The sequence below is a fragment of the Drosophila melanogaster genome, chromosome 2R (genome assembly GCF_000001215.4).
Source record: "Drosophila melanogaster chromosome 2R".
Taxonomy (NCBI): domain Eukaryota; kingdom Metazoa; phylum Arthropoda; class Insecta; order Diptera; family Drosophilidae; genus Drosophila; species Drosophila melanogaster.
In genome coordinates this window covers 24,597,871-24,615,253 of record NT_033778.4, presented here as the reverse complement: position 1 = coordinate 24,615,253, position 17,383 = coordinate 24,597,871, and the positions used below count along the sequence as shown (strand labels likewise).

The 17,383-nt window shown below is 49.5% G+C and overlaps 10 protein-coding genes across 14 annotated transcripts; 3 read left to right on the top strand and 7 right to left on the bottom strand.

Annotated features, from left to right (window-relative positions):
* Positions 1-95: 95 nt before the first annotated feature.
* CG4741 (uncharacterized protein) lies at positions 96-4,453 on the top strand. 3 transcript variants are annotated; one of them, NM_001259568.2, is made up of 3 exons: positions 96-409; positions 468-525; positions 3,972-4,453. In NM_001259568.2, the coding sequence occupies exons 1-3, from the start codon at positions 344-346 to the stop codon at positions 4,292-4,294; spliced, it is 447 nt and encodes a 148-aa protein (NP_001246497.1). In that variant the 5' UTR covers positions 96-343; the 3' UTR covers positions 4,295-4,453. The 3 variants fall into 3 exon arrangements, with proteins under 3 accessions (NP_001246497.1, NP_611948.1, NP_001286850.1); NM_138104.2 differs by lacking the exons at positions 96-409; positions 468-525 and adding exons at positions 881-1,221; positions 1,283-1,340; NM_001299921.1 differs by lacking the exons at positions 96-409; positions 468-525 and adding an exon at positions 3,410-3,847 and having other exon boundaries at positions 3,972-4,413.
* Positions 1,348-3,551, bottom strand: Adck1 (aarF domain containing kinase 1). 2 transcript variants are annotated; one of them, NM_138103.3, is made up of 4 exons: positions 3,432-3,551; positions 1,967-3,087; positions 1,808-1,903; positions 1,348-1,746 (listed from the first exon to the last, which is right to left on the bottom strand). In NM_138103.3, exons 2-4 carry the CDS (start codon positions 3,077-3,079, stop codon positions 1,399-1,401), a joined length of 1,557 nt encoding a protein of 518 aa, NP_611947.2. In that variant the 5' UTR covers positions 3,080-3,087; positions 3,432-3,551; the 3' UTR covers positions 1,348-1,398. The 2 variants fall into 2 exon arrangements, with proteins under 2 accessions (NP_611947.2, NP_001286851.1); NM_001299922.1 differs by lacking the exon at positions 3,432-3,551 and having other exon boundaries at positions 1,967-3,372.
* CG42360 (uncharacterized protein) lies at positions 4,407-7,987 on the bottom strand. The gene is made up of 6 exons (NM_138102.4): positions 7,733-7,987; positions 6,218-6,319; positions 5,961-6,164; positions 5,299-5,900; positions 5,017-5,238; positions 4,407-4,957 (listed from the first exon to the last, which is right to left on the bottom strand). The coding sequence occupies exons 1-6, from the start codon at positions 7,886-7,888 to the stop codon at positions 4,753-4,755; spliced, it is 1,491 nt and encodes a 496-aa protein (NP_611946.2). The 5' UTR covers positions 7,889-7,987; the 3' UTR covers positions 4,407-4,752.
* Positions 6,466-7,581, bottom strand: CG42361 (uncharacterized protein). Its single transcript, NM_138101.5, has 3 exons — positions 7,170-7,581; positions 6,993-7,111; positions 6,466-6,935 (listed from the first exon to the last, which is right to left on the bottom strand). The coding sequence occupies exons 1-3, from the start codon at positions 7,458-7,460 to the stop codon at positions 6,722-6,724; spliced, it is 624 nt and encodes a 207-aa protein (NP_611945.3). The 5' UTR covers positions 7,461-7,581; the 3' UTR covers positions 6,466-6,721.
* A 243-nt stretch (positions 7,988-8,230) lies between the features above and the next one.
* CG4707 (uncharacterized protein) lies at positions 8,231-10,659 on the top strand. The gene is made up of 4 exons (NM_138100.3): positions 8,231-8,469; positions 8,533-9,806; positions 9,870-10,260; positions 10,316-10,659. Exons 1-4 carry the CDS (start codon positions 8,353-8,355, stop codon positions 10,553-10,555), a joined length of 2,022 nt encoding a protein of 673 aa, NP_611944.1. The 5' UTR covers positions 8,231-8,352; the 3' UTR covers positions 10,556-10,659.
* Samtor (S-adenosylmethionine sensor upstream of TORC1) lies at positions 10,584-11,682 on the bottom strand. The gene has a single exon (NM_138099.3). The coding sequence runs from the start codon at positions 11,602-11,604 to the stop codon at positions 10,696-10,698; it is 909 nt and encodes a 302-aa protein (NP_611943.1). The 5' UTR covers positions 11,605-11,682; the 3' UTR covers positions 10,584-10,695.
* An 83-nt stretch (positions 11,683-11,765) lies between these two features.
* CG3565 (uncharacterized protein) lies at positions 11,766-12,782 on the bottom strand. The gene is made up of 3 exons (NM_138098.2): positions 12,343-12,782; positions 12,178-12,285; positions 11,766-12,116 (listed from the first exon to the last, which is right to left on the bottom strand). Exons 1-3 carry the CDS (start codon positions 12,730-12,732, stop codon positions 11,880-11,882), a joined length of 735 nt encoding a protein of 244 aa, NP_611942.1. The 5' UTR covers positions 12,733-12,782; the 3' UTR covers positions 11,766-11,879.
* Positions 12,783-12,886: 104 nt separating this feature from the next.
* CG3548 (uncharacterized protein) lies at positions 12,887-15,307 on the bottom strand. Its single transcript, NM_138097.4, has 3 exons — positions 14,869-15,307; positions 14,274-14,793; positions 12,887-14,145 (listed from the first exon to the last, which is right to left on the bottom strand). The coding sequence occupies exons 1-3, from the start codon at positions 15,204-15,206 to the stop codon at positions 13,642-13,644; spliced, it is 1,362 nt and encodes a 453-aa protein (NP_611941.1). The 5' UTR covers positions 15,207-15,307; the 3' UTR covers positions 12,887-13,641.
* Positions 15,308-15,432: 125 nt separating this feature from the next.
* ATPsynF (ATP synthase, subunit F) lies at positions 15,433-16,166 on the top strand. 2 transcript variants are annotated; one of them, NM_138096.3, is made up of 3 exons: positions 15,433-15,487; positions 15,555-15,637; positions 15,757-16,166. In NM_138096.3, exons 2-3 carry the CDS (start codon positions 15,559-15,561, stop codon positions 15,999-16,001), a joined length of 324 nt encoding a protein of 107 aa, NP_611940.1. In that variant the 5' UTR covers positions 15,433-15,487; positions 15,555-15,558; the 3' UTR covers positions 16,002-16,166. The 2 variants fall into 2 exon arrangements, with proteins under 2 accessions (NP_611940.1, NP_726463.1); NM_166678.3 differs by having other exon boundaries at positions 15,457-15,637.
* CG13587 (uncharacterized protein) lies at positions 16,163-17,259 on the bottom strand (the record flags this gene model as incomplete). The annotated part of the gene is made up of 3 exons (NM_138095.1): positions 16,163-16,355; positions 16,421-16,763; positions 16,821-17,259. The coding sequence occupies 3 exons, from the start codon at positions 17,257-17,259 to the stop codon at positions 16,163-16,165; spliced, it is 975 nt and encodes a 324-aa protein (NP_611939.1).
* Between the last annotated feature and the right edge of the window lie 124 nt (positions 17,260-17,383).

Genomic DNA, 17,383 nt, shown 5'->3' with positions numbered 1-17,383 from the left:
GTGACTGGCGGACAGAATCCCGAGGAGATAACAGCCGGCACAAACATAAATGCAATCTGGCCGAGATAACTGGGGCTGCTCACTCCGGGAGTTGGCCATTTGGAGAGCGGCTGCCAGTGGGCCCAGTTCGCTCATTAGTCTGGAAGGGATCCCCTGCGGCCGGAGACAAAGGTGGTAAAAAGTCCATCAACTGCTTAAAATGTAATCAGAGTTCGGCCCACTCGCCATATCTTACATATCTTATCGCTTTGACATGTGCCCGGGGCCTTAGAGTGAATCGCGGATTCCGTTTTTGGCCAAAAAAACTCATTCTGTGGGTCATCTTGCGGGTCATTTAACCGAAATGGATAATCTGGGCGTCGTGCTCCTGGTCCTGTGCGCCTTCAGCTTCCTGCTCTTTCTCCTGCGAGTGAGTATTCTCCTCAGAGCCGTCTGTTTATCCCGCACTGCCCAGTGTCGTCTTCCAGGTGCTTCTGATTGCCTGTCGCTCGTACTCGATGTCGTTGCGCCCGAAGCAGGAACAAGGTGAGTTCTTCAGGCATTTGAGGAGGGCAAACATAAATATTTGTCGTGGTTGGGCCACTGAACTCGTTCTCGAGATGAGGGAGAGCAAGAGTTCCCGGCCGCCATAAATCAAGGGCGACATTAATATACATATATATATATATATATACGTATGCGTGCGTTCGAACATATATCTATTTGCGCACATTTATCATATCGCCTCATTAGATAAATTGCGAATGCGAACAAAAAACAAAGCCCTGGCTCGACACTGGTTTTGTCGCCTTATCAGCTAATGATTACAAAGCAAATATGTGCGTTCTTCGCTGTCAGCCCCGAGTCTGACCCATGCCCGGATGTCCTATCAATTCGGTGGCCAGTAGTTCAGGTTAGTCGGCTCTGTCTGTTCGTCAGAGAACTGCTGTCTTCGAGACATTTTTCAGTTCCAATCAGGAATTAACACCCGAGTTCAACATGGCCCCTGCCATAAACGCGACGGTCAGCACCCCTTTTGACTCCACCACGGTGGCCAACGGAACACTTAACACCACTGAAAGTACGACATCGGATTGGGAATACGTTAACACCACTTCCGTCACAATTTGGATCAACGGTGGCGGCTACGATGGTCCATACATGTTATTTTATCCCAGCTATGTCATTTACATTGTGCTGGTCTTCCTCTTCGTCATCGCCTTTCCTCTGGCCATGATTATGGTAAGCCCATTCGGAATGGGACACTACCTGCTCCTGCTAATGATTCACTCTCTCCCCGAAGAGCGCCAAACGCAAGCGAGAGACCAATGTGCGGAATCTGGCCCAGCAGAGACAACGAGGTAATTTCCCTTTCCTCGTGAAGAGTTTTGTACTTTTAATTGGGGGACACCGTTTAGTCTAAATAACCTGCTTGAGAGCTTCAAGGAAACCAAAATTAATCAGTCCCAGGTAGAGGTAGTAGCAGTTGAGCTTGAAAAGCTCCCATCGCTCGCGCACCCGCAGCCACAGGATTCGCGAGGATCCGGAATCAGACTGCTTGGCTCGCTGTTCAGCGTACGAAGATTGAACACAGCACTTGGACATAACCCAGAAGGCGGTCATCCGGTTCTGCGTGCGCAGCGTGGACTCAATTCCGCGGATCAAGTCATTTGTCTTCAGAATGAGCAGCATCTGACGGTCCACCTGCTCCAATACGTCGGAAATGTGCGGCAGCACCAGGGACGTGTTGTTTTGCAGCGTGTTCTTCTGCAGAATCAAAGCATATACTACGAGTAATTGAAGAGAAGAATTTCCGGCACGAACTTACCTCTTCTTTGGAATATTTGACTTTGGTCAGGCCCTGCATCACCGTCTCCCAAGGTCGTCCCGTCACCATGCATGCGAAAAGACCGTACAGATCGCCCTGGATTGAAGGTTTAGAAGGTTAGAAGGTTTAGGTTCAAATCCACCTCCCAAGCGAAAATACCTTAATTCCCAGCTGCTCACTGTGTTGTCGCATCGCTTTGCGGTCCACCTTAAGGATACTCAGCCAGAGATTGGAATAATCGTACCGAAACTTGTCCGTCAGATTTGCATACAGCCCGTGATCCAGCAGAACTATCTCCAGACTGTTTTCCGGCGTGCGTCTTACCAAGATGTTTCCTGGATGCGGATCGCTGTGCACGAAACCGGTGCGGAAGATCATCTCGGAGTAGAGCTGCCCAATGCGATTGGCCACCGCAAATGAGTCAATTTTGTTTCGCCGTATGTAGTCCAAGTCCGTGACATGCCCACCCTCCAGGTACTCCATGACTAGGACTCGAGAAGAGCTATATTTCCAGTATATCTTGGGCACCCGAAGCCACGAGTACTTCTTGAACTGCTTGGCTACTTTCTCGGCGTTACGTCCCTCGTTTAGGAAATCGAGTTCGATTGGCAAGTTCTTTTTAGACTCCTCAACCAGCCAGTGGATCTTGAAGTCGGGAAATATCCGAGCCAGCACATTAACGGCCAGTTCCATGGTCTTCATGTCAACGCGGGAGTTACCCTTAACGTAGGGATGTTGCACCTTCACGGCCACCAGCTCGCCGGTCTTGAGGCGCGCCTTATGTACCTGGGCAAGGGAAGCAGTTCCCAGCGGCTCCCTCTCGAAGCTGTCGAAGATTTCTTCCGGATTGCAGTGCAGATCCTGTCGGATTACCTTATACAGGTCCTCAATGGGGTTTTGCGGCGCATCGGAGTGAAGTACCTTCATGGTCTGCACAAACTCCTTGGGTAGCAGGTACTCCAAGGCCCCTATGTGCTGGCCCACCTTGATGTAGACACCCTTGTTTATGCAGATCAGCTGAAGTAGCTTCTCGGCGGCTATCTTGTGGACCCGGCTCTTTTCCGCCTTGTACTCGGGCGTCTCCTTATCCCATTCCTTGTAGTAAAGTTCCCGCTTGTAGGTGAGTGCCACGTCCACGACGGCGGCGGCGGATCGCGACAGCCGGACGATTCCGAGTGAGTTGGGATCGTAGTCGTTGGTGTGCAGGCTCCAGCCGGCGGAGGCCAGTCCGGCGCCGACTACTCCGTAGCCCAGAACGCGACGCAACAGCATTCCTCCGGCTGCAAAATGAAGAGCGTTTAGTCCGGTGTGCAAAAACAACAGGTGTCAATGCCGATTAACCTTTGGGCTTTCACCTAAATTAAGCGCGTAGTTTTACGCGGAACCAAGGCACTGAGGCACTTTGAACTTTGCCCTCCGCTAACTGATTTTTGGCGAATACAGCCCACTTAACCTGTTGCATCTCCGCCAGCATTTTCATTTACATTTTTCCCATTTACATTTTCCAGCGCTCACATGTAGCTAAACTTTCACCTCAGTAATTTCGTCTGCGCCATTATGTAAACACAACTGACTGAAGGTGAGTCGCGGCTCGCTCGGAATGACTGCCAATAGTTTCACTTACTCGATATGGTGCACTACAGATAGCGCCGGAGTTCAACGGCGCGTAGGTGTTGAAATTCCAAAGTCTGTGATTAAATTGATGCGCTTCCACTTCTGTGGTGGCCTTAGTTGGCGCAATCAGCTGTTGGCCTGGCGTCAGAGCAGCTGACCCAATAGCAGAGCTCAAGGGCGTAGTTGTTTTGGCATAAGGGGGTTGAGTGCTCTTACCATAATATAACGGCTTTTTAATCAGCATGAAAAACGTTATTATAAATGTCGTTTAAAATAAAGAACGACTCGAACAGTATGTTGAAAGTCATTAGTGAGACCCGACCCCCCTGTGGAAGGCTGGTTGCTTTTTCTGCTTTAAAAGCGGGTAACATTTAACGGTTAACAGAACATGTTACGCTATATATAAAGGAATACCAATATTAGCAGGTATCGGTTAACAGAACGCAGCGATTTAGACGTATATTTAAAAGATATAGTTGCTAACTTCCGTTTTTAAAGAGATTCTCTGAGGTTTCCTTGTCCACTACGATTTAAATCTCTTTTTTCGCAGCCCGTCGCCAAATGGAGATCAATGTGACGAACAATTGCAACGGCGGCTCCGGAGGAGTCGGAAACGTGTGCTCAAACAGCCAGAACGAAGTTAGTGTCCTGCCCAAGACCTTGGATTTGCCGCCCAGCTACGACGAGGCCGCTTTTAGCGAGCGAAAGCAGGACAGCACACTGACCATAGCCACCAGCTTGGAAGCGAGCAATCCCAATTTGGCGGTTGGAATTAACGAACCACCGCCGGTTTACGAGGCGAACGTGGCCACAACCACCACTTCCACCACCACCACCGTATTTTTGGTCAACGGCCAACCACCAGTGGTGTAACAAAGCATTGGACTTCTGAGAAATAGTAAATCTATTATTATTTATACACTAAACAAGACACTGTACAGCTTTGCCTTTGTAAATAAATCTTGCTCCTCGGCAACTCTTTAATTTTGCATAACTTATAAACCCCATTGGAGTAAATAAATAAATAAACGTATAGTGCATATTAAAAAATTTTTCTGGTCGAAAATTATATGTAAATAATGAACTTCGTAATTTTGCAAGATTTTTAAAATAGTAGGCATATGAAAACCCTTCTGGTCGAAAACTATATGCTATATGCTAATAAAATGAGTAAACGCTGCGTATTAACTCTTCAGTATTGACCAACTTAACGCTAATTGTAAAGGAAAAGAAAGTTGAATAATTCGCAACCAAACTAAATGAAAACTACTAACTTAAGATATAACACGAAACTAAAGAATAATTTGAAAACAAATATATGGCTAGGTGCATTAGCACCTCAAAATTTCGTCGAGGGTAGGTCCCCAGCGGCCGTAAGGATCCTTGGGTAAAATGAATATGTTGTCGCACCAGGAGTAACCAAGAACTCGATTCTCAACGATCAATTTAAATGCAGGATTTTCATTAATCAGGTCTCTGTAGTTGTCGTTGGAAACCACGGCGGCATTCTTTTCGTATGCCAGCTGCAAAATGAAACTGAAAAAAAAAATTATGCATTTCCATTTCTAAATAGAAGTTTTTTCTAAGGAGCTCACCGATCATCGTAGCTAGACGTAATTTGACCGGGAATGTTTTTGCACGGCGTAAACACAATCTTCCCTTCCTTGTGCAGCTTATCGAGAAGCTCGGGATTCGAAGACTTGAAGTTGTTTTTCCGGAACATTGGAACCACAGCCTTAACTTCGTGACCCATTTTCTCAAAATACTGCAAGCAATACTTTATTCCCTCTGATGAAAACACGTTTGAGTTGCCATGACTGTCAAATGAAAATGAAATAAATAGTCCGTCTAGAGTTAGCTTTAAGCAGAGAACTTACGCAAAGGCGACATTGCTACCATCGATGATAACAAACCTCTTATTCGTTTTCGGCTTATTACTCGCCTCTCCTGCTTCCTCCGTGGGATTAAATGTGTTGGTGTTATAGTCTCCGAGCTTCTTCTTTTCTTCAGTGGTGAAGAAGCTGTCATTCATTCGAGCAGTCTTCTTATTGGGCGTTTTCGCAGGCCTAGCCCTTCTCTGCTTCTCTCCTTCCCGAAACGGCGGCGAGTACGATGGTATCGGGATGAAATCTTCTCCGGTAGTGTCTTCAATATATATAACAGAGTCGTTGCTGTCAACAACTAGACTTGGGACTGCTTCGAAGGTATCGTCCAAGTTGATGATGGAATCTGAAGAATTCTGTTTTCCGATAGTGGAGTACAAAACTGCGTTTTCCGTTTTGGGCGTTATACGCAAAGCGGCCTCGCCATTGCAATCCATAACTATCTGTTTTAGTAGCTGGTCACTGGTGCTGGGCTCGTCATCCTCGTCATCTAGAATGCTAATGGATTCGTTTGGAGTATCCAGCAAAACGCAGTCGTCATCATCGCTGCTGTCCAACTCTGTGACGATTTCTCCTTCTTCTTTTTTGTTGTCATTCTGATGTTCGGTTGACCAGAATGTTATATTGTTGAAACATATTACCTATAAAAGCATTACCTTATTCGGGTTGTAGAACTTCGGCTTGGGCAGGGCGTTTTTCTTTTCTGGCGATTCCCTTCTGCGGAAGTCCAACCTGCGCTTAATGTGATGATTTTTCTGCAGTGCATACTTTTTTTTAATGGAGTTTAGGAACTTGGATACCATTTCTCGATTAAGTGCCTTCTTCTGAGTCGCATTGCGCTTCAGTCTTTTCTGGCCGTTCTGTGGAGTATCGCATACTATAATACAAATATATTTATATTTCGATTGCTTACCTTTGGCTTAGGGCCTCGGATCTTCTTGAAGCCCTTGTGCTTAACGGCTTGTTTGGGCATTTTGGTGTTTGAGCTGGAGGCCCCTGTTTCTTGTGCTGCGATCTATAAATGGAAAAATGGAATGTAATTAATTGATTTGTGACTTGATCATAGTTTTGGAAAAGTTTTTCTACGGTTACTTTTCCTACTTACTGCGATTTCAAATACATTGATTCTTTAAGTGCTTTGAGTGAAACTGCATTTCTGTTACATCATTTACATCAATTTTATTCTGAGCTGGAGTTTACAGGGCTTACGTATATATCTAGGCGTACACACTAACTAGGAAAATGATTTTGATTACACTTCACTTAGGAGTAAAATTAAGTAGATGTTCGGCAGAGAAGGTTGCTCAACCAATACACGAGTGCCTTGCAGTCAACCGAGGTAAAACGGCCAGTAAGTACACAACTCAACAGCAGTAAACAAAGCAGCCCCGTTACATCCTGGTCCTCCAACTCTGATTTACTGCTTCTTCAGCTCGCTGATCTCGTTGCGTATGTTGGCGCGGGCTAGCTCTTCGTACTTGTCGTGGTAGTCTCCAGTGGCGTAGATGGAGGGAATCATCAGCAGGGTCTCCAGCACCTTGATGCGCATGGCCTTGTAGGTGGCATCGTCGAGATTGGCGTACTCCGAGCGAAGGAGAGTTGTATAGTGCTTGTACTCCTCCGGCGAAGCACTTTAGTAGTGTAAATGGGTTTTGAAATACACGGACAATGATTGCACAAATACTCACGCTAGGACCACCAGGTCTACGTCCTGCAGCAAGTTGGCCTCGTCGTCATGGCACCAGGTCAACTGGTTCTCCGGGGTCTTGCGCCCCAGCAAATTACATACCAGGCTTTTTGCATGGTCCTGTTTAAGGTAGAGCACGCCGAATATAGAGGTTTAGTTACACCGCACGCCTACTCACATCCTCGATGACGGCATCATTGCAAAACTCCTCAAAGACCTCGCAGTTCTTCTCCGCACAGCTGCGGTTACCATCGAAGTGGTAGTACTGGAAGAAGGCGGCCAGCACAATGTTGGGATTGGCCACGCCCGCCAAGTGCGGCTCCTTGCGCCGCATCATCTCCTCCCAATTGTGGTAGGCGCGAGCGGGATCCTCGGAGCTCAGGTGCTGCTGAATGCGGGCGAACCACTCGTTGGCCACCTGCTCGGGCACATCGTGGTGCTCGCACACCTTCTTCCAGATCTTCTCCATACTTGGTGGGTTGTAGGTGATACTTTGGCCTCTTGGATTCGGACTTGCTGATTTCGGCAGCAGTGATTCAGTTGGCTGGAGCTGGTCTTTCTGGAACTTTTCACTATTCGATGGGAATGTGGGGTGCAGGGCGCTGGCGATTGCGCACTGCCCAAAGAAGCCCCTACCACCACTTGGTTACCACTCGCGGGAAAACAGAAACTGCGCGTGCCGCCGACGCGGGCTTGATATTGTCGCAAAAATGGATTTCATTTATAAAACAGGCAACTTACCACCGTGTCCTTAGGATAAGCGTCCCTTTGGGGATCCTCGGCCGCCAGCTGCAACAAGATATTTGAGGCCATTGCAGAGGCCGATCCGCGCTTGTGCCAAGGTTGCTTCTTCAGACTGGTCCCCGTGGGATCCTTGTTTTTATTGGTTTCGCTCATTCGGGGCAATCGCTTCTGAATAATGCATTAAATGGTTAAAACTCTGATCTTTATCGACTCAACAAAGCTATGGGAAACAGCTGATACCGCAATGTGCGTTATGTTTTGGTATTTTTTTCAAGCACGAGGCCCTTTCCACTGTGCGAGGGGGCAATCTAAAAGGCGTTAGGGTGTAACTACATTGTACAGTTAATATAAATTTCTTGCATTAATATATTAAATTATATAATTCGCCCAAAATTGAAATTGCTTTAATACAATACAAAGATCAGCACATCAAATTGTTTTTCAGTTTCACTAATGATTATTCTGCTTGTCTCGATACTATCGGCTCACCAGCTCTTCATGCACGCCCCTGTCAACCCTGCTTTGCTTTGGAAAACAAATTTTTGCAAAATCGTAAACAAAAACTTTGTGTGGAAATGAAGCAGGATTAGGACTCAGCCAGTGCATCCGGTTTCGTCATGACTGTCTGTGTGCTCTGCCTGGACAGTAGCAATGCTGGCTACGGCCTACAATCCGAGGAAGGCGTCCGTCTGAACATTAGGGCGACCATCCACAAGCACTTCGCGTTCTCCGAGGTAAGCTCTGCGCCATAATCGCAAGTTTTGGATAAACCAAACCGAACTCTTCGCCATCCACAGGTTCTTACGGCTGGCGGTGATGCTGAGGTCTGTCGGGAGTGCTGGAACTGCGTTAGCAGCTTCGAGGAGTTTCACCAGCGCGTCTCCTGCCTGCACCGGCAGCGGAGCAGCGATTCCAAAAGCGAACCCATCGAATTTTGCGGTCAGACAGAGGAGGCCATCATTAATCCGCTATATTCTGTGGAGTTGGACGCGTTGGCGGAGGCCTTTTTTGCGCCCAGTGAGGTCAAGGTGGAGGTGAACGAACTAGAACCCCTGCCCAAGGTGGAACTCTTGGAAGACCCAGTTAAAACGGAAATCAGAACAGCTCCGAAACGGTTGGGTGTCCCAAACGAAGGCTCACCACACTCGAAGCGGCGCATTAAAAACGAGCTGCCAGTGGATAGTGACTCGGATGCACCTCTGGCCGATTTTTTAAACTCGGATTCAAAGAGAAGTTCAGTTGGACCCGCAAAGAACAGCGAAGCGAACAAGGGACGCCAGCTACGAAGGAGCGCAAGAAGAGGACGGCCACCCAAAGCTAAGCCGGAATCGGCTCCTTCCCCAAAGAAGGAACTGGACTCCGAAGATGGCGAAGAAAATGCCAGGGATAACAATGACATGGAGTTCGTGGCTCCCGAGGCTGTCTTGGGCACTGACGACAGCTCCAGTTCCTCCAGTGAGAGCAGTGGAGAGGATTCCGACCACAGCCTGCCGGACATAGAGCCTGAGGAACGTTACGCTGAGATTCCCAAGCGGGTTGTGGTGAAACCTAAGAAGTACCGAAAAAGGGAAAAGCCACTGGTTCCACCCGTTCGTCTGAGTCGGGAGGAGATTGAACGGAGGAAGCTCCAGCAAGACGAGTACGATGAGATTATCCTGCAGTTCTTCAAAAAGTTTCCGTGCTCTCTGTGCAATCTGCTGGTGCAGAACTTTGCGGACATGCGACGCCATCAACGCGTTTCCCACAACATCGAATCTGGCTACATCGAATGCTGCGGGAGAAAGTTCCACCTGCGCAAGGCTTTGGCCGAGCACGTCTTGGTCCACAAGAACCCAGATCACTTTATGTGCTCTCAGTGCGGGCGGGTATTCCAGGACTCCCGCGCCCTGGAGGTCCACGAGCAGACACACACAAACCCGGAGGTCAAGGCGGAGCCGAAGGAGAAGCGGATCTACCAGTGCGAGAAGTGCCCCAAGAGCTTCACAACCAAGGCGGCCATGGAGTATCATGACGTTTCCAAGCATGTCCCGAAATCCGAGTTCAAATACTCTTGTCCGGAGTGCAACAAGAAGTAATTGTCCATCAGGTATGAGGCATATGAGCAACCCCCCAAGTAATCCCTTAATGCTTTCAGGATTCCTACGGAACGCAAACTGAAAGAGCACTTGCGTTACATGCACGACCCGGAAGCGGCCATCATCTGCGATAAGTGTGGCAAGACGCTACGTTCACAAACGAATCTCAAAAAGCATCACGAGCTTGAACATTCCGAGAAACCGCGTCCAAAACCCGATCCCGTGCAGTGCGAGATCTGCGGCACCTGGCTGCGCCACTTGTCCGGACTAAAGCAGCACATGAAAACGGTACACGAGCCGCCGGGCGACGAGCACCGCTGTCATATCTGCAACAAGACATCCACCAATTCCCGAGCCCTGAAGCGCCACATCTACCACAACCACCTCTGTGAGCGAAAGTTCAAGTGCGGGATGTGCGAAAAGGCATTTAAGCGTCCACAGGATCTGAGGGTAAGTGTGGGGCTCACTTACAGAGAAATCTAAGTATTCGACACCTAATTTACAGGAGCACACATCAACGCACACCGGAGAGGTGCTGTACACCTGTCCTAACTGCCCCATGACGTTCTTTTCCAACGCCAACATGTACAAGCACCGTCAGCGGCTCCACCGAGCCGAGTGGGAGGCGGATCGCAAGAAACCGCTCCCGCCGAACATCATGAAGATTTCGCAGGGCGCCACCACAGCGATGAAGAAGCGCCAGACCAGCGGCGCGCTGTTCCCACAGTCGGAACAGAAGCAATAGCATTTGTCCATTTACGACATCCATAGATAGTAGATAAATCGTCAACCATTATTATTAACTCGCACTTAACACAGATAAGTTAAGCCATAAATAAGTAGACGTGGACATATTTACATCGATTTATGGGGGCTGAATCTTATCTAGCTATCGTCCTGCGGTATCCGAATTTCCTCGCACATCCCCTCCTCCCGGTGAATGCTCGCCCAGTGCTGTGAGAGCTCCCGGCTGATGGCCTTGCGGAACACCATGCACGATATGTGCGGCAACTTCTCGAAGCGTACCCGTAGCAGTCCAATCCTGGCCAGGGAGTAGCGCCAGTTTTTCATGAGGTGGGCGTTTTTGCCAACATGTTGGGAGTCCGGTGTGATGAGCACAAGGATGCCCTCGGGCAGCAGCAGGTCGTAGGCCTGAAGGCAGCACTGTAGTCTCTGCTCGGCGCTGGGCATGTATTCCAGTAGCAAACTGAAAATGACGCACTCGTAGTGGCTTGCTGGTAGCCTTCTTACGCTGCCCTCCTCCAGCTCAGGTTCTCGTATTCCGGGTACCACCTCCACTTTGAGGAAATCCGCCTGCAGCACATCTTCGGTGGCGGGACACAAGTCCAGGGCGGTTACCTCCAAGTGCGGAGCACTGGAAAAGGGATTGAAGCAGCTGCCCACATCCAGGACGTGCAGCCTGTCCGGCGGCTCCTCCATCAGCCTGCACTGCACCTCGCCCAGTTTTCCCTCGGCTCTGTAGGATTCCAGGAGTCGCTGCTCCCGCTGGCGCTTCTGCAAATATATGCCCTCGGTAAAGAAGTACTTGGTGATGTAGTCGATGGCCCACTTGATGCGGCTGCGTGCCTGCAGCTCCACCTTCCCATCGTTGGTCTCCCATATGGCCGCCAGTTGCTTCATCGCCTTGGCGTACTCCGCCAGTTGCTTGGCGTTCCTGGGACTCGTGTGCTCCTGCCAGGCCGCTGTGGCGCCATACTCCTTAGTCAACTGGCGCAGGCTTTCGTGGCAGCTCTTCACGATGCTGGCCAGGCGCTGGTGCTCCTCCGTGGCCATTTCGCTACCGTTTCTTCGGTGTTACTAAAATGGTGGGTCGCGTGCAGCAGGGATGAGACAATCCGGACACACTGACTAATCGGTATCGTTATCGAAGCAGCCTCAATGAAGCGAGTTTACCGTTCAGAACCAATATTCAAAAGTAACGTACAAAACTAGTTAATAAAAGTGTAAACCTTTATGATGCACTAAATTATTTGCACTTTTCAATTTCTAGACGTGTCACAATTTAAGTATCTGGTTAGATAAAAATGCGTTCCTGGACGTCCTGTTAGCTAGCTGGCCTTGCCGCCGTCTGGTTTTATCATAATCCTGGGATTGGGCGAATCGTCAAACCAAGACATTACATTGGCGCACAGCGCAAGGACCTCCATCTGGGGATTCGGGGGAAACACGCGACCAAAGCACTCCAGCAGCATGGGCTGTCGGCGGACCACCTCGTAGTACTCATCAACCCCAATGTTGGTATCCTTGTCCAAGTCGAATTTGAGGAACAGCATCTCCTTCATGTCCTGAAGGAATGCGAAATGTGTCAGTGTTTCAATGGAACAAGTGTAGGGGATGGTGCCTCACCAAGCGCAGCTCAATGGATTCGTCTTCATCCTCGCTCTCAAAGAACTTGCCGACGAAGAACCCAACTTGCTCGCCATTCAACTGCTTGGAATCGCTTTTATCGTAGACCTGCAATGTAAGCAAATGGTCTAGGCTAATTTCATATGAATACTATGAATTGCCCACCGAGAATGCGAATTCCATTTTCAGCTGAAGATCTTTGGTGAAGTATACGGTGAAAAGCCGCACAAAGGACTCCAAGTGTATATGCTTGTCGGAAAAGAAGTCAGGAGGCCTGGAACCTGGTGTATGGGCTATTCTATACACAATGGTCGCAATGAGATCGCGATCCACGATCTCAAACAAGAGCTCCATCAGCGCAGAGAGTTGCTGAATGGTCATGTACTTTGCTCTCGGCCCATTGACCAGCACAAACTTATGGTAGAGCATTACAATGCTAATCAGCTCGTTATGCGAGAAGATCGAGTCCTTTGCCAGGCGAGCAATGTCCTTCATATACACGTAGTTGAAGCGGGCATTCTCCAGAGTGTCCAAGGAGCCGTCCAGGTCCTTCATTTCGATTTATCACAGCTTTCTAAAAGTTCAAGTGGATGAAATATATTGATAGAACCCTTGATTTTTAAATACTAAGCATTTGCAGAGTTGCCCACTTTGATTCCTGTTTCGGGGACTGAGAGATCGGAGAACCCCCCTTTAAACGCACGTCGTTCATCTGTTTATACACTATGTATTTGTATTTCATTATCTAATGGTTTAATCGTACCTTGCTCTCGCCCGATATAGGGTATTAATTAAGCAGAAGCAGGTGACAGGATATTACAGCGCTATACAACACGACGTACAGTAACTTATGCTTAGACGAATTATAAAAGATTCTCGCAATGTATGGACAATGGATACATTGATCTGCAACTACGGCAGCCCAACTGGTGGCAGCACAAGTATAAGTAGTAGTTGTGTAAAAAAAACTTAAAGCTAACAAATGAAGGTATAAAAATAATACAGTGGCCATAGAGAATACTGACTGATGAGTAAATTGCGTTCTGCAAAGGGGAACTTATTCAGAGTCTGTGCATGAGTATTTTCGAGTTTGTTTTTTTTTCGACGACACAACCGCATTTTGAATTGATCTCTTCGCCCGGAGTACTTAACAGATACGGATACAATTATGTAATACTAATTTCTTGAAAATGCAATGCCTGTGAGTTCGTCTCGTGCGAATTGCACAATAAACAACAGTCCATTCGTCCGAGTGGCAACTTGAGTGTGTCGATGAGTATTGTATGCGCGTCCGGCGTTTACGTTTCCGTTTCCGGTTACTCTGGCTGACCGGAAGAGCTACATTTCGCTAAACATATTTCAAGCTAAATTTTAAAGTACTGTTGATGTTTCCTCTAAATGCCTTACACCCTAATTGCTGGCTCTCTTCGTATTGTATATGCATATGGGCCAACAGCCACGCCCCTAGTTGCAGGCGGCATTGAGCGCCAGCGCCCCCTCCGCACTGGTCGATGGCCCGACCTCGTGGACATTGTTGTAGTCCGCTTTGGCATTGCACTTTGCTGAACTCTGATCCTGTATGCTTCCGTTCAGGCCACCGCTCTTCAGCGAGTAGATCCCCAGGCGCGCCTCGTGCTCCCGTCGTTGCTGCCGCAGCCGGATGTCGTGCTCCTCGCGCATGTGCCGCAGCTTGAGGTCCTGCTCCTGCCGGTAGTAGGCCATCTTCACCTCCTGCTCCATCTGCTCGAAGCGCAGCTTCTGCTCGTGTTCCCGCCGGGCGTAGTCGATTTCGGCCAGACGGGCCTGCTTGAGCAGCCTAAACAGGTCCTGCTTGTACTTCTGCTCTATCTCCGTGGCGGCGACCAAATCTAAGGACTGGCTATTTGTGTCTGCAACTGGGGTGGCGCTCGGAGCTGCGTTGGTGGAGGCTTCGTTCTCGTCGGACAGCAGCGACTGGGCCTGTGAGAGCTGGTTAACGATGAGATAGTATTATTAGTAAGAAAGATTAAGATTCCCCTTCACAAAAATTTGCAACTTGTTCAGCTAAACCTTAATTAATAATAATAAATAAACTTGCGGCTTGTGTTCAAACTCACATTCCTTTGTCGCCGCTTTCGTGGTGGGCCTACGCCCTTTTCGTTCTCCTCCCCCGTTTCGCCGGACGTTTCTGTCTTGGCGCCCGAGGGCGACTGCTTGGCCTTGGTCCGCTTGCGTCGCTGGGCTGGCAGCTGGGCGGGATTTCCCTCCTGCTGGGAGTCCCCGTCTCCGCCAGCAGTGGAGGGCGGCGGCGAGGGGATGGCTATTGTGGAGGTCTGCAGCGTGTCCTCGCTGGCGTTCGTAGAGTTGGGCAGAGCGGCCAGCGGCATGTCTTCGTCCTCGTCGATGTCCATGAGCTCCTTCTTAAGAGCGCCGTTTGTGTTCGCGCTGCGTGTCTGACTGCGCGAGGTGACCGGATCCTTCTGCATCTCCTCCAGGAACTCGATCATCCGCATGCCTTCCAGGGCCTCCGTTTTCGGATGCTTCTGCTGGTGCTCCCGCTTGGCGGAGTTCTTCATGCTGCGCCACTGCACCTGGATCTGCTCCAGCAGGCGATGGCGGAAGTTAAGGGCATTGAACCTGGATGGGGGGTTGGAATGGAAGGAGTGAAGGGCCATTATAAGACGAGCTCCACTGCCCAATGGCGCAACTTACTGCTTGGTGATCTGCGACCAGGCCAGACGCTTGGCCTTTATGCTCTTGGCGTCCACGCTCCGGTTCTCCACGAAGGCCACCTTGGACTTGATGACCTCAAGGAGCAGCCCCCTTTCCGCCTCCTCCCAGTTAAGGGAGCGTTTCTTGCGCGTGCCCTTCTTCTTGCCACCCGCGCCTTCCTTCTCGCCAGCATCCTCGGCCGCATCCTCCGCGTTCTCCGCCCCCTCGTCCGCGGTGGCGCTGCTTGACTTCTGCGGCTTCAGCTCCACCTTCTCGTCCTCGTCGTCGTCCTCCGGCGGAGAGGAGGCTCCCTTGGTCAGCAACTCCTCCAGTTTCATTGTTTTTGTTTACACACTGGATTCGCTTTGGCTGGATTCTGATTCGAATGCCCAGGCTTGCAAAAATCCTATTTGATTTCTGTATATACTGGAGCTTAGTGATGTGAGAAGTGCATCGTGCATCGGGCATCGATATATTCGCTGTATCGATGACGTAGCGAATACATCCTCCCTGTTAGCGGAGACGCACACAATAAATTCGCACATAGTATATTTCGGTATATTGGTCGATGAAAATCCCAGCTCTCGCCGCTTTGGTCATACTGTCAGTATCGAAGGAAGTAAGTAGCAGGCGTAATTTTATGTTTCATAAGAATCCGATTTAAGAATATATCTCAACCAAACCAGCGCGATGGCATTCGGTGACTATCCAGCTGAGTACAACCCCAAGGTGCACGGGCCCTACGACCCCGCTCGCTTCTACGGCAAAGGTGAGCAGGTTACGTAATTTTTGCGGCAGGCACAGAGCACATTTGCACTGCCCAAAAATGTGCAGCGTTTTACATAATTTAAACAACTTTCCGACCTCTCCGCTCTCTCCGATCCGCAGCCGATGTGCCCTTCGGCCAGGTCAAGCTGGGCGAGATCGGCGCCTGGCTGGGACGCCGCAACAAGACCCCCAACGCTGTGGCCGGAGCTGTGAGCCGTGCCTGGTGGCGCTGGCAGCACAAGTACGTGTTCCCAAAGCGCGCCGGGATCGCTCCCTTCTTCCAGCTGACCGTCGCCAGCATGACGTTCTTCTATCTGATTAACTACACCAAGTTGAAGCACCACAGGAACTACAAGTACCACTAAGCGGCGCTGCCCGGTGGTCCTGCATCTGCAACAGATTCTACACTTTCCACAAGGCGTGCGAGAGGCGGGCAATCACCACTAAACTATATCTATTTGGCTTTTGTGTTTTGAAAACTGCTTAAGTGAATAAAACGGCTGCGAATATCCATGCTGCCATAGACTCAGACTCGGTCTCTTCCGCACTCGAAGACTGCATTTGGGCCGATGTCCAGCTCGGAACTGGACTGCTCCCAGCCGAAAGTTGACCGGGCCGTGTGGATTTCGCAGATAAAGGGCAGCTCCCGGTCGCAGTTCAGGGTTTGCCAGGTTCCCTGCGGCGTCAAGGCCACGCAGCTGGCGTTGCCCAGATCACCACTGCAAATTCGGTTAGATTTAGAGAAGATAGCATTGGCGGCTAACCTAATAAACTGTCAGCCTACCCAACTCGAGGATGACCACCATCCCAGGCTCTGTAAAGAAAGCACTGCAAGCTCTCCCCTTGGGAGTTCCTGAAGTCCAGTGGGCTCAATGACGTTGAGCTGTTGTAGGCCAAACCCACATAGGCCAGATAGACATTACCTTCTGCCAGAGACTGTGATTTCCTGTTGAATTCCACTAGCCATTGGGCCAATAAACTGGTTCTGTGTTCGGATGCGATGTGGGCCAGACTACCAGTGAACTCCGAGGAGTTTGAACAGGTCAGTGAGGCATTCAAGTAGGCACTAGGCTGAGTATACACCACGAACAGCCCAACCTCCGGTATGCAGCTGTAGTTCCTTACGACTAGCAAGAACCACAAAATTATTCAACCAAACAGATACGCTAGATACTTCATTTAACCTGTTGGCCTTCCATATAAGCTGTAGTAATCGAAGCGACTGTCATTGACCATCCCTGAAAATGTGTTATTCTGAGGACACTTCAGGACGTGGCAGTTGAAGAACTCCCCTGGCTGTTCGAAGACACTCAAACGACTTCGAATGCGCTGCTCCTTGTCGCCCTGCTTGCCAAAGGACCTCTGATCAAATGCATTTAGCCTCCTTTTCGGTCCTCCTGGAGCGTAGTTCAAGGCCAGCCCACGCATATCATGCGCCAGATCAGCACATTCCTTCAGAGAGGATGTGTTTTCCAGGGCCAGAGCTTCATCAGCTGCAGCTCGTTGGCACTGGCGAACCAGGTGGAACTGCAGCGGGTTCAACTTCCCAGTGGGGCAGTTCAAGGAGCCCCTCGACACACCCATCAGGTAGGTAAACACAAGAAACAGGACGGCAGGCGCCATTGGAAGTAACTCGGAGTAGTTGAATCCGAATCTCACGTATCTACGATCATATCTCCACTGACATATCACACTGAAATTGTGCCGCTTGGTGTTGTAATCCACGACAGGAAGTGTCACTCACTTT

Excerpts from the sequence above, each read along its gene's own strand:
- CG4741 (NM_138104.2), top strand. The coding sequence starts at position 979 with ATGGCCCCTGCCATAAACGCGACGGTCAGCACCCCTTTTGACTCCACC. Across the intron at positions 1,222-1,282 it reads TTCCTCTGGCCATGATTATG|AGCGCCAAACGCAAGCGAGA; the intron begins GTAAGCCCATTC and ends CTCTCCCCGAAG. Across the intron at positions 1,341-3,971 it reads GGCCCAGCAGAGACAACGAG|CCCGTCGCCAAATGGAGATC; the intron begins GTAATTTCCCTT and ends CTTTTTTCGCAG.
- Adck1 (NM_138103.3), bottom strand. The coding sequence starts at position 3,079 with ATGCTGTTGCGTCGCGTTCTGGGCTACGGAGTAGTCGGCGCCGGACTG. Across the intron at positions 1,904-1,966 it reads GTGAGCAGCTGGGAATTAAG|GGCGATCTGTACGGTCTTTT; the intron begins GTATTTTCGCTT and ends CCTTCAATCCAG. Across the intron at positions 1,747-1,807 it reads TCAAATATTCCAAAGAAGAG|AAGAACACGCTGCAAAACAA; the intron begins GTAAGTTCGTGC and ends TTGATTCTGCAG.
- CG42361 (NM_138101.5), bottom strand. The coding sequence starts at position 7,460 with ATGGAGAAGATCTGGAAGAAGGTGTGCGAGCACCACGATGTGCCCGAG. Across the intron at positions 7,112-7,169 it reads ATGATGCCGTCATCGAGGAT|GACCATGCAAAAAGCCTGGT; the intron begins GTGAGTAGGCGT and ends TACCTTAAACAG. Across the intron at positions 6,936-6,992 it reads GTAGACCTGGTGGTCCTAGC|TGCTTCGCCGGAGGAGTACA; the intron begins GTGAGTATTTGT and ends ACACTACTAAAG.
- CG42360 (NM_138102.4), bottom strand. The coding sequence starts at position 7,888 with ATGAGCGAAACCAATAAAAACAAGGATCCCACGGGGACCAGTCTGAAG. Across the intron at positions 6,320-7,732 it reads CTTATCCTAAGGACACGGTG|ATCGCAGCACAAGAAACAGG; the intron begins GTAAGTTGCCTG and ends TTCCATTTATAG. Across the intron at positions 6,165-6,217 it reads TCCGAGGCCCTAAGCCAAAG|AACGGCCAGAAAAGACTGAA; the intron begins GTAAGCAATCGA and ends GATACTCCACAG.
- CG4707 (NM_138100.3), top strand. The coding sequence starts at position 8,353 with ATGACTGTCTGTGTGCTCTGCCTGGACAGTAGCAATGCTGGCTACGGC. Across the intron at positions 9,807-9,869 it reads TGTCCGGAGTGCAACAAGAA|GATTCCTACGGAACGCAAAC; the intron begins GTAATTGTCCAT and ends TAATGCTTTCAG. Across the intron at positions 10,261-10,315 it reads AGCGTCCACAGGATCTGAGG|GAGCACACATCAACGCACAC; the intron begins GTAAGTGTGGGG and ends CCTAATTTACAG.
- Samtor (NM_138099.3), bottom strand. The coding sequence starts at position 11,604 with ATGGCCACGGAGGAGCACCAGCGCCTGGCCAGCATCGTGAAGAGCTGC.
- CG3565 (NM_138098.2), bottom strand. The coding sequence starts at position 12,732 with ATGAAGGACCTGGACGGCTCCTTGGACACTCTGGAGAATGCCCGCTTC. Across the intron at positions 12,286-12,342 it reads AAATGGAATTCGCATTCTCG|GTCTACGATAAAAGCGATTC; the intron begins GTGGGCAATTCA and ends CTTACATTGCAG. Across the intron at positions 12,117-12,177 it reads AATCCATTGAGCTGCGCTTG|GACATGAAGGAGATGCTGTT; the intron begins GTGAGGCACCAT and ends GCATTCCTTCAG.
- CG3548 (NM_138097.4), bottom strand. The coding sequence starts at position 15,206 with ATGAAACTGGAGGAGTTGCTGACCAAGGGAGCCTCCTCTCCGCCGGAG. Across the intron at positions 14,794-14,868 it reads TGGTCGCAGATCACCAAGCA|GTTCAATGCCCTTAACTTCC; the intron begins GTAAGTTGCGCC and ends CCCCCCATCCAG. Across the intron at positions 14,146-14,273 it reads GAAAGCGGCGACAAAGGAAT|CTCTCACAGGCCCAGTCGCT; the intron begins GTGAGTTTGAAC and ends ATCGTTAACCAG.
- ATPsynF (NM_138096.3), top strand. The coding sequence starts at position 15,559 with ATGGCATTCGGTGACTATCCAGCTGAGTACAACCCCAAGGTGCACGGG. Across the intron at positions 15,638-15,756 it reads CGCTCGCTTCTACGGCAAAG|CCGATGTGCCCTTCGGCCAG; the intron begins GTGAGCAGGTTA and ends TCCGATCCGCAG.